The sequence below is a fragment of the Ranitomeya variabilis genome, chromosome 2, assembly GCF_051348905.1.
Source record: "Ranitomeya variabilis isolate aRanVar5 chromosome 2, aRanVar5.hap1, whole genome shotgun sequence".
NCBI lineage: Eukaryota > Metazoa > Chordata > Amphibia > Anura > Dendrobatidae > Ranitomeya > Ranitomeya variabilis.
Window position 1 is genome coordinate 214,027,213 of NC_135233.1, and position 12,726 is coordinate 214,039,938.

The following is a 12,726-nucleotide window of genomic DNA, read 5'->3' on the forward strand; positions in this document are numbered from 1 at the left end:
GGGGATGCACCAAAGTGACACGGGACGGTCAAAACCCCAAAATTACATCCTTTTATATTTGCCTGGTATTTATTTTAAGGGGCTAAATCACCTATTCCCAAGGAAGTGGATATATGGCAGCCCACCTGATCACTAAATTGGTGGTCTGCGAATGTAGCAGTTGGGAGTTTTACTAGATCCGTGTCCTACTGAGCCATTACATTTCTATAATGGCTGGGCTTCATTCACACCCCTCTTCACTACAGGGGGTTAGGACCCCAACTTTTGTGACGAGCCATCATAAATGTATCACCTCCTCTGTCCATAGATGTTTAAACCCCTTTAACCCACATAAATGTTTCGGTAACTTTGTCAATACGTTACGATCCTTGATTTGGAGCTGCATTCACCATTCTTCCGGTCTTATAGCTAGTCATAAAGTCTGTTGTCAGCTGTAACAGCTTAGCTGATCTGCTATGATGTAGCAGAATGGTAAATTTGTCATTTAGATTAGTGTATGGTGCCTGGTATAACAAAAAAGAAACACAAAAGAATCAAGGACTCTGGTCTGCTAGGGAGATCGCAGCTCTGAAGCCAGCAGGATTGTGAATACAGCTCAGGATTATAGTGGAGTAATTGAGGATCAGTAAGTAGGATGTGCTCATGGTTCGGGCAGCATGAAACAGCTGACAGGTTCCCTTCGAATGTCATACAAATGACGGGGTGTACTTGCATTCACAATGTATTCTTCTGCCACTCTTGTCTTTATTGGCAAGCGAACAATGCTCTTTATTTTTCAAGATGCATAATAGAGCGTTAAACACGACCATTCCCGTCAGCTTTCTACCTGGTTGTGATAGCCAGTCAACAGTTCTTGCAAAAATGGTAGAAAGTCAGGGAGGCAGCAGCACAGTACAACCTTTCCTAACCAGACTAACCGTTACGTAGGTGTCAAAAATACAGAACTGTCTGCAACTAATACACAAAAGGAAACAAAAAAACAGCACAGCAGGGGGTACAGACGTCACATTTACCCCAAAAAAGTATGTTTCTTGGTAGCCAGATGTTCAACAGATTTGGCCACTTGTAATGCCAAATCAGACTTGCGGTCACCTTCTCGTCGGGAGCTCTAAGATGCCAGAAGACTCCTATATCAGAGACAGGTCCAGCACTGCACGACGTCCCAATCTTTTATTACATATGTTCAAAACAACTGCAAATGGGTCAGAGAGCGGTCAATCCATAATGCCCACACGTCTACTAGACAGGTGATGGCAGGGTCCTACATATTCTAAGACCGCTGCTTACCATGTAGCGCTGGAGCCACATAGTGAACTAAGACTACTACATGGCAAAGATAAAAATGAGCCCCCCAACATAGCTAGGTCTTACCACCAAGGGCAGAAATCTCTAGAGCTTACATGACCCTTGGGTCAATTTCTCACCCACCATGTTTACAAACTATGTAGTCGTCCTAGGGAAAGGAGTCCAGAGCAGGGTCCTGCCTCCCCTTGCCCAGCGCAGGGTCCCTCGCCTCCCCTTGCCCAGCGCAGGATCCCTCGCCTCCCCTTTCCAAGGGCAGGGTCCTCGCCTCCCCTTTCCCAGGGCAGGGTCCTCGCCTCCCCTTTCCCAGCGCAGGGTCCCTGCCTACCCTTTCCCAGCGCAGGGTCCTCGCCTCCCCTTTCCCAGCGCAGGGTCCCTTGCCTCCCCTTTCCCAGCGCAGGGTCCTCGCCTCCCCTTTCCCAGCGCAGGGTCCTCGCCTCCCCTTTCCCAGCGCAGGGTCCCTGCCTACCCTTTCCCAGCGCAGGGTCCTCGCCTACCCTTTCCCAGCTGCAGATTGGACTGGAGCAAACATCAGGACCTGGCCTCCTTTCTTCCTGAGCCCCGTGGCACCTGCCTAATCTGCCATTAATGCCTTTGAATGACCACCCACAGCAAAAACTACAATCTGGTCCTCATGGTGGCCATTTGTGTTAGTTAAAAGTAGTTTGATGGTTGAATTAACGAGTGATCATTTGGCCCATTGACGCAGCTATACACATTTCAGTCCATCTTGGATATTACAATCATTCAACCTGGACATACATTTTCAATGACCGTAGGACAATACTTAGAGAATCTGTCATGTTGAAAATGGTATCTGATTTGCAGGCAGGATGGTATAGAGCAGGAGGAGCTGATTAGATTAATATTATTTCTTGGAAAAGTTTTAGTAAAACTTGCATTTTTTTGTTTTCATTGAAATCCCTTGTGTTTATATACGTATGCATCCAATGGGTGGTCCTATCCGTTGGCAGTCTTACCTGTATGACTGAATGCATAAAGTTGTCAATCCCAGAATAGCCCCGCCTACTGGATTCCTACATACAAACACCAGGGAATTCAATGAATAAAATACAACTTCGACTGAATCTTCTCCCATAAACCTATACATTAATCTGTGCTCATCTTTTCCTTTGGTATACCATGCACTCCACAAATCCGACTGTGTGGACAACAGGACAGGCTCCCTTTAAGGTTAGGATCATCGGTTAATAAAAGAAAAGGGCTCATATTCTTAATAAAATCACAACTAATATGGGAAAGACAGAAGTAGACAGAGCAGAATATAAACCGTTTTCTTCTAACAAGTTAAATATATACAGTAGATATATTCCAAGTATCTACACAGCTTTTTATCTTCACAGTTAAGTATTAAATAAGACCCGTCTGCCCTAATGATATGTCAGGGTCGGTAAATACTTGCATTCTCCATAACATTTCTGGAACAACTTTATTTTGTGCCGTTCCTCCATTATTCCTCATGGGCGTTACCAGTTGGGGGGGGGTGTCCATACACATAGCAATGATTGGCCAGAGTCAGAGTTTGCATGGACACGCCCCTGTGATAGAATTACTCAGTCAATATGGTCATACATTTCCAGAAGAATAAAATAGGAATGGCATAACACCATGTTGTAAGAAAAGCAGCTTTCGATTAGTTATTTTATGGAGAACCCTAAAACCGACATGTTAGACCATTCAACGGGTCACCTTTAAGCTATGAAATTGTGCTTTAAAATGTTAACAGCCCTTGGTTCACTTTGTTGCTTTCTCCAATCTAAAAAAAAATGGTAACCCTGATCCTTAACAAATATAATGTGCACCCTTCCCTTATTGGGGGATTTTAAGGAACCTAAAAGGAGAAAGGAAGAACCACACTGCCCATGGACTTAGAAGTGGGGGACAATCGGACCTGTAGTTCCCTTTTACGGGGACCCCATATAAGCATCACTGGCTAATACATCACAGAGGGTAGGGACATCCCTCTATAAAGCAAAGCAGCCGATTGCCAAAAGGGCGACATCTACGTTAGGTGGAGTCCAGTTAGCCTTTGTGATTGGGAGGAGGTCCATGGAGGAGGCCTTCAAGCAGCAGATTTTGGAAAAAACAACTTTTCCCTAGAACTGAGCACTATTAGCTGTAGGAAAGCAGTGGGTTAACGGTGTATGGACTATATCGCTCACCTGTGCAGGAGCAGGTTGGTGAGCTGACCAGCGAGCGATAGACACGTCCACAAAGAACAATAGTTACTTAGAGCCACGGTGTGCGAAGCACCATGAGCACCACTATGTACATTAGGACTACAATAGTACAGATAGCGGGAACATTTTTGCTGGAGATTTTCAGAGGGATAATTCAAGGTCTTGATTTCTGCCTATACCAAGTAACGCCAAAAAAAAGATAATAGGAAAAAAGTTTTTTTTCTACTTGTGGTATTTCAGTGCCAAGGATGGCTTCTACCCAACAAGACCAAGAGCGTAGAGTTGTGAAATACAACTTTTACGTTCTCAATTTCCAACTCAAGAGAACCACACCATTAGAAAAGTTGTGGACACGTACACTTCAATGGGAAAAATACTATATATTGGCGCATCTCTTGCCCTTTTATTAAGAGCTAGAGACATGAAATCTCAAGATCCTGGTTAAAGAATTAACTAATAAGCTTCTTATGTCAAAGTAGGTATGTACCGATATCATCAACATCCATTCACCTTGCGACCACCCTACCCATGGTTGCTCAAAAGCTAGCCAAATGATCAGTAGCCGTAATTACAGTGGGGAAAATAAGTATTTAATACGCTGCCGATTTTGCAAGTTTTCCCACCTACAAAGAATGGAGAGATCTGTAATTTTCATCGTAGGCACACTTCACCTGTGAGAGACAGAACTTTAAAATAGAAAATCACACTGAATGATAACTACATATGGATGATCCCGAGAAGGCATGGGAGAAGGTGATGTGGTCAGATGAGACCAAAATAGAACTTTTTGGTATCAACTCCACTCACCGTGTTTGGAGTACAACCCAAAAAACACCATCGCAAATGTGAAGCATGGCGGGGGAAAACTTCATACTTTGGGGGTGCTTTTCTGCAAAGGGATGACTGCACCAAACTGAAGGGAGAATGGACGGAGTCATGTATTGCGAGATTTTGGCCAACAACCTCCTTCCCTCAGTAAGATCATTTAAGATGGGTCATGGCTGGGTCTTCCAGAATGACAAAAACCTGAAACACACAGCCAGGGCAACTAAAGAGTGGCTCCGTAAGAAGCATTTTAAGGTCCTAGAGTGGCCTAGCCAGTCTCCAGACCTGAACCCAATAGAAAATCTTACGAGGGAACTGAAACTCAATGTTGCCCAATGACAGAAACCTGAAAGATCTAGAGATCTGTATGGAGGAGGAGGCTAAAATCCCTGCTGCACTGTGTACAAACCTGGTCAAGAACTACAGGAAACATCTGAGCTCTAATTACAAAGGTTTCTGTAACAAACATTAAAGTTCTGTTTTTCTATTGTATCAAATACGTATTTCATGTAATAAAATTAATTATGTAAAAATCATACAATGATTTTCTGGATTTTTGTAGATTCTGTCTCTCACAGTTGAAGTGTACCTACGATAAAAGTTACAGACCTCTCCATTCTTTGTAGGAGGGAAAACTTACACTGGGGAAAATAAGTACCGTATTTGATGCAAAATTGGCAGTGTACAATCTATCTGCCCCATGAGAGGAGCGAAACTTCGTGATCATGTCTACAAATTCTTGGCCATTACAGGATTTCTCCCAACATTAAAATGTATCACCTACATGTTTACAGGATACAGTTATATGAAAAAGTTTGGGCACCCCTATTAATCTTAATGTTTTATAATGTTTTTTTTTTTTATAAAACATTAAGCTTAAGATTAATAGGGGTGCCCAAACTTTTTCATATAACTGTAGGTGATAACTTGTGGATTAGGCCCCCGAGGATGGGGCTCTGACCTGCCTCACTGGAATAAAGTGGTGGCACTACGTTCTGGTAGGGGGTCCCCAGCAGAAAGAACCAACCCGATTCACACCAAAGGTATAAACTTTCCATGCTATTTCAACCATTTTATTAGGGGTGTGTGCCAATTTTGAAGGTACTGATAGCGTTCACTCAGCTAAAAAGGTTTGATGGTTATACTGGAACTTTCTGCTCGGAACGGGGAGCGAGAGCTGCTTCTTGTACAGTCTGATCACAGCTACGCACACAGCTGTAATTCTACATCCCTAAAAAGTGGTAATAACTAAAAAATAAGGATGGGATGAGCAATTCCCATAAATACCTCCTTTTTATTTGTAATCATTTGGAACCCACTAATCTATTCTTAGACCTAGAGACACATTTATCTCGGGGGGGGGGGGGGGGGGGGGGGCGGGGGTTGTGTTGTCTCAGCTATAAAATAAACACATGGACGAGCAACCCTCCATATACATATACGTTAAAGCTAAAACTAGTAAAAGTGACAAATCCTATTTTACAAAGATCACAATGGAAAATAACAGAAAACAGCACTGTACAGACCGGCAGATAAGCAAAAAAATGTAATATCTTTCCACAAGTGCCAACCTAACAGAGGAGTCCTAATTAGCGACAGCTAACATACTCGGGCTAAGGAAGGTTGTCGGACAAAGTGTAGGCTCCATACCAGCATTATTCAAGGGGTTGACCCACCACTAAATATCACTCCCTGTTCAGATTACAAAAAATGCACAATATCTGTCTCTGCTTGTCAGGAAAGGAGCAGAGAATTTCGAGTAGCATAGACATATAGCTGGTGTCTAAAAACTTCTATCAGCTGCCAGAGGGGTAAGGAGATTGATTTTCTCCAGACTCAACCCGCAGACAACATATCAGCAGCAACAAAACCAAAGCGAACATAAACGCTGAAATTTACAATTAAACAACTAAGTCTCAACCCTACAGGACTTTTTGGTACAAAATTGGTTTCTAGGATAACCTCATTAAAGTGCTCTTTGACCAATATACTGTATTTTTTTACTCTTCTCACTCAAGTTGCTGTTCCCACACTAAAGGCGCCCCATAAACATTAGATAACAGCTGCCTGTTCGATTGTCTCCTGACCATGCTATAGACATGCACGTTAGACTAAGCTGAATATGCACGCGTTCCGCCATAGGAAAAGCGAAGCAAGTTGCTGCCAAACATCTATGGTGGTGGCATGTCTACAGGGAAAAAAAAAAAAAAAGAAGAAGATGAGCAATTGAAATTGAACAAGCTCAATCCTTCTGTCCACCACCGTTACTAGTCGGGCAGGGAGCGTCAGGAGGCCCCATACACAAAAAATGGTTGGCCAATGTTTGCTGCTGTATATGGGTTTGGACAACTTTTATTTAACATGTATGGGGGTACTCTACAATTTTTTGCATTCTCAAAAAGGAATACCGTATGTCCCTTAATAAGGAATGGTCTCAACTAAAATGGCTAAGAAGCAACTCTGCAATTTATTTATCAAAAACCTAAATTCTCTAGAACAGAGGGATTAATACATTTGGAGTTCACAACTTGTTACCTAATATACCGTCACCTTTATCAGATGCAAGGAGCACACGCTTACAAGCTGGTCAATAAACAGCACGCAAGTGCAGCGCTCAAGCCATCCAAATTGCTGAATTCAACAAGACTCCTCTGATCCTGCGGAGGAAAAGTGGCTTCTGCTTGCAACATGGAAAAGCGGCTTCTGCTTGCAACATGGCAAAGTGCACAGTTCCGACTGGCGGCACAAGCAGGCTGCTAGTCTGAACTGTCTTTCAATAGGACCACCCCCTTCTCCTGGCTAGAAGGTAACCGGAGAGGCGTGTCCTTAAAATAGAGGTTTAACATTACTAAGTTTTGTAATACGAGCAATAGGTACAAACTAACTTTCACCCATCGAGCAGAAAGAATTCTGCTAATCCCAGACTCTTGTGCTGTACAACTAAATAGAAAAAAAAAAAAATTAACCATAGTATAGATTGTCATGTACAATTGTCAGGATAATTCTATGGTTTAAAATAAAGTAAAAATCATAACACATAAGGCACTACTATGCAATGCTGACCCTGCGACGGACACAAATCATACAGCTTATGACTGATGGAGACCACCTTTTAGTGCACAGATCCCACAAGGTTATCTTTGGCATGCACTGGGTTAGATATAGGATGTAATATGGATGCAAGAAATGAAAAGAAAATCTGTATTATTACTCCTCTGCCTGCCCACAAATGCTTCATATGTAACCGAATAATGCAAGAGCTGCGAAGTACCGTATCGGAAAAGTCCCAACAATATGAAAAGAGACCGGTGGAGAGAGCCAGCAGTGGCCGCTGTACGTGGAAGGCAGGATCTTTATTTTGTGCGGTACAGTCTTGTATACTGAAGAGACAGCCGTCTGGGCAGTCTGAACGCTTCTTTTGCGTCTACCGTCTCCACATTGTAAATTCTTCATGCTGCGGGGAGGGAGTTTCGTCATTCCAGGACAGAACATCTAAAACATCATGCGCAGGAAAGCTAGAGGCGATGACCTGCAAGCAAAACCACAAGCACTATGTGCCACACTACTGATCGGACGGGGGTAAGAAGGGGGCGAGAAAGTGCAGTCACGACCGGCTCCTCTGTACCTTTCCTCGGGGGAGGCGCTTGATTTGAAATAGAAGCTTGGGATTTACAAACTAAAAAGGTTCTCTACAGAAGAGATTCAGCTTTAGAAAATATGCACCTTCCAGGTTCTGTGACCCTAAAGTCACAAATGTTCAAGTAAAACTGGTGCTTTTTATTTATTTATTTTTAATATTCATCCATGGTGGTCTCCAAAAATAGGTTCCTCACGTCTAGTATTGAGGCCAACTCGAAAATCTGTTTCTGTAAGTGTAGGTTTTCCACCAACTCTTCTCGGGGAAGAGAGGGATAGGTTTCTGGGTAATTCCTAGTCTCCTGTAAGAAAAGATAACAGCACCGAGGTAGGATCCAAAAGATAGATCATCAACAGACATGTCAATGGTGTGACAGATTAACCCCTTAGCGACGGAGCCCCAAATTTTTTAAATCTGACCAGTGTCACTATGTGGTGATAACTCTGCAAAGCTTCAACAAATCCCAGTGATTTTGAGACTGTTTTTATGTGACACATTATACTTTATGATAATGGTAAATTTAGATCAATATGTTTTGTGCTTATTTATAAAAAATAACAAATTTGAGAAAAATGTTAAAAAATTAGCAATTCTAAATTTGAATGATTATCCCTTTAATCCAGATGGTCATACTACGGCAAACCATTAATAAATAACATTTCCCACATGTCGGCTTTACATCAGCACCATTTTTAAAATGTTATTTTATTTTGTTAGCATTTTAGGAGGTTTAAAAATGTAGCAGCAATTTTTCATATTTTCAAGGAAATTTACAAAATTGATTTTTTTAGGGACTTATCCATGTTTGAAGTGACTTTAGGGGGTCCCATATATTGGGAAACCCCCAAACGGGATACCATTTTAAAAACAGCACCCCTAGACATATTGAAAACTGCTGTCAGATAGTTTAACAACCTTTCTGGTGCTTTACAGGGATTAATGCAAAGTGGTATGACAGAAATGAAAATGTGTATTTTTACCACCTAAATGCCTCTAACTTCTGAACAGATTACTACAGCCGGCAGACTGTAAGGCCGCTATTTGGTCGTGAATTGCCATCGCAAACATCAGGACCACACAATCATGATCTGAGGGCACCAGTTTGGATAATGAGGAAGCCCCAACACTGTGTTAACCATTTATAATGATGTAGTCACTATTGACAGCAGCATCTAAGGGGTTAAACAGATATGGACGGTGCAAACACTGATTGTGGCTGATGCAGCAAGTTGTCAGCTATAGTGTACAGCCGACAGCTGCTGGATTGTCACCTGTATGGGGAGGCTATTCTCTTATATCTCAGGTCAGTTAAAAGACGTATTGGCTGTCACTAAGGGGTCTGTCCCAAGGCTACAAACTTCTACACCCCCCAAAGTTCATCCTTTTATGACCCCAAAGTGATGATCCAGCAGTGAGAGATCGCGTTTTGAACTTCTCTATATGTGTGCCTCGAAGTGTATAAGGGCGTGATGATGCCCTCACAGCTCCTCTGGCTGATTGACAGGTCACTGGCTCCGATACATGGCAAGGAATACAGCACGAGAATGAGGAGCTGTAGGTTATTGTTCACACCACAATGCACTTCAAGACAAATATATACGGAACTTTAAAAACATAGCTTCTCCCTGCTGGAACCTCACTTTGGGATCATAAAGGGATCAACTTGCTATATCTTTTTAAAGGACTGTACAGTCATAAGTCATTACAAAGAAAGTCTACTGATTTAAATAGGAGCCTTGCTATGATTTCTTTCACCTGTGGGGGCACTGCAGGGAGACAGAACACTTGCTGCTGGATCCCTCCTGCCGATTGCTATGATTGCTTGAAGGTGCCAGCAGAAGCAGCAATTCTATATAAAAGCCATTTAAAAAAAAATTGAATACCATCAATGTAATTTTGATTAAATACTCACCTTAAAACTTTTATGCATTCTAAGCGTTGCAGAACAAAATATGAATCTTGTAAGTAGTAAACGCAAAAACTCATCTCCAAAAAACTGAAGGAAAGCTTGGTCTGAAAAGGAGAATGAACAGTTAAAAGTGGATTGTAAGAGATGGATAGAGATATATATAGATAGATAGAGATATATATATATATAGATAGATATATATGTTCCGTATATACTCGAGTATAAGCCGAGATTTTTGGGCTGAAAGTGCCCCTCTCGGCTTATATTCGAGTCATGGTCGGCGGGTGAGGGGGAGCGAGGACTGTCGCATACTCACCTGCTCCTGACGCTGTCCGAGAGAGAGAGCGAGAGCAAACAAAAATCTATCTATTTATCTATAGATATCTATTTATCTGTAGATATCTATTTATCTACATACAGTCAGGGTACCGTCACACAGTCACACTTTGATCGCTACGACGGTACGATTCGTGACGTTCTAGCGATATCGTTACGATATCGCAGTGTCTGACACGCAGCAGCGATCAGGGCTCCTGCTGAGAATCGTACGTCGTAGCAGATCGTATGGAACTTTCTTTCGTCGCTTGATCACCCGCTGACATCGCTGGATCGTTGTGTGTGACAGCGATCCAGCGATGTGTTCGCTTGTAACCAGGGTAAACATCGGGTAACTAAGCGCAGGGCCGCGCTTAGTAACCCGATGTTTACCGTGGTTACCAGCGTAAACGTAAAAAAAACAAACAGTACATACTCACATTCCGGTGTCTGTCCTCCGGCGTCTCAGCTTCTCTGCAGTGTGAGCGCCGGCCGGAAAGCGAGCACAGCGGTGACGTCTGACGTCACCGCTCTGCTTTCCGGCTATGGCGCTTACACAGTGGAGAGAAGCAGAACGCCGGGGACAGACACCAGAATGTAAGTATGTACTGTTTGTTTTTTTTACGTTTACGCTGGTAACCAGGGTAAACATCGGGTTACTAAGCGCGGCCCTGCGCTTAGTTACCCGATGTTTACCCTGGTTACCGGGGACTTCGGCATCGCTCCAGCGCCGTGATTGCAACGTGTGACCGCAGTCTACGACGCTGGAGCGATATTCATACGATCGCTGCGACGTCACGGATCGTGCCGTCGTAGCGATTAAAATGGTACTATGTGACGGTACCCTCATGGCCAAAAGTATTGACACCCCTGCAATTCTGTCAGATAATACTCAGATTCTTCCTGAAAATGATTGCAAACACAAATTCTTCGGTTATTATTATCTTCATTTAATTTGTCTTAAAGGGAACCAGTCACCCCCAAAATGGCTGGTGAGGTAAGCTCACCGGCATCAGGGGCTTTTCTACAGCATTCTGTAATGCTGTAGATAAGCCCCCGATGTTACCTGAAAGAGGAGAAAAAGACGTTAGATTATACTCACCCAGGGGCGGTCCCGGTGCGGTCAGGTCGGATGGGTGTCTCCGGTCCGCTCCGGCGCCTCCCATTTTCATCTTCTCCAGGCCTCTCTGACCTTTCCGGCGCCTGCGCACGGCAGTACAAAGTACGCCTGCGCTGGAGCCGCGGCGTAAAGACCGGAAGAGGATGTCATGGAATGAAGATGGGAGGCGCCGGAGCGGACCGGAGACACCCATTTGACCAGACCGCACCGGGACCGCCCCTGGGTGAGTATAATCTAACGTCTTTTTCTCCTCTTTCAGGTAACATCGGGGGCTTATGTACAGCATTACAGAATGCTGTAGATAAGCCCCTGATGCCGGTGAGCATACCTCACCAGCCATTTTGGGGGTGACAGGTTCCCTTTAAATGAAAAAACACAAAAGAGAATGAAGAAAAAAGCAAAACATCGATCATTTCACACAAAACTCCAAAAATGGGCCAAACAAAAGTATTGACACCCTCAGCCTAATACTTGGTTGCACAACCTTTAGCCAAAATAACTGCGACCAACCGCTTCCGGTAACCATCAATGAGTTTCTTACAATGCTCTGCTGGAATTTTAGACCATTCTTCTTTGGCAAACTGCTCCAGGTCCCTGATATTTGAAGGGTGCCTTCTCTAAACTGCCATTTTTAGATCTCTCCACAGGTGTTCTATGGGATTCAGGTCTGGACTCATTGCTGGCCACCTTAGAAGTCTCCAGTGCTTTCTCTCAAACCATTTTCTAGTGCTTTTTGAAGTGTGTTTTGGGTCATTGTCCTGCTGGAAGACCCATGACCTCTGAGGGAGACTCAGCTTTCTCACACTGGGCCCTACATTATGCTGCAAAATTTGTTGGTAGTCTTCAGACTTCATAATGCCATGCACAAAGTCAAGCAGTCCAGTGCCAGAGGCAGTAAAGCAACCCCAAAACATCAGGGAACCTCCGCTGTAGGGACCATGTTCTTTTCTTTGAATGCCTCTTTTTTTTCTCCTGTAAACTCTATGTTGATGCCTTTGCCCAAAAAAGCTCTACTTTTGTCTCATCTGACCAGAGAACATTCTTCCAAAACGTTTTAGGCTTTTTCAGGTAAGTTTTGGCAAACTCCAGCCTGGCTTTTTTACGTCTCGGGGTAAGAAGTGGGGTCTTCCTGGGTCTCCTACCATGCAATGCCTTTTCATTCAGATGCCGACGGATAGTACGGGTTGACACTGTTATACCCTCGGACTGCAGGGCAGCTTAAACTTATTTGGATGTTAGTCGAGGTTCTTTATCCAACATCGGCACAATCTTGCGTTGAAATCTCTTGTCAATTTTTCTTTTCCATCCACATCTAGGGAGGTTAGCCACAGTGCCATGGGCTTTAAACTTCTTGTTGACACTGCGCACAGTAGACAGAGGAACATTCAGGTCTTTGGAGATGGACTTGTAGCCTTGA

General features: G+C 43.4%; 1 protein-coding gene and 1 long non-coding RNA gene across 2 annotated transcripts in view; both read right to left on the bottom strand.

Annotated features, from left to right (window-relative positions):
- Nucleotides 1-1,571: 1,571 nt before the first annotated feature.
- On the bottom strand, nt 1,572-1,901 carry LOC143804946 (uncharacterized). Its single transcript, XR_013221132.1, has 2 exons — nt 1,772-1,901; nt 1,572-1,603 (listed from the first exon to the last, which is right to left on the bottom strand). It is a non-coding gene; the product is annotated as an uncharacterized LOC143804946 (long non-coding RNA).
- Nucleotides 1,902-6,769: 4,868 nt separating this feature from the next.
- SCAI (suppressor of cancer cell invasion) overlaps nt 6,770-12,726 on the bottom strand; it is a 138,503-nt gene continuing 132,546 nt past the window's right edge. The window contains exons 16-17 of the mRNA XM_077283584.1: nt 9,878-9,978; nt 6,770-8,266 (exon numbers count right to left, since the gene is read on the bottom strand). Coding sequence (XP_077139699.1) covers nt 8,120-8,266; nt 9,878-9,978 — 248 coding nt within the window. The 3' untranslated portion in view covers nt 6,770-8,119. The remainder of the gene's footprint in view (nt 8,267-9,877; nt 9,979-12,726) is intronic.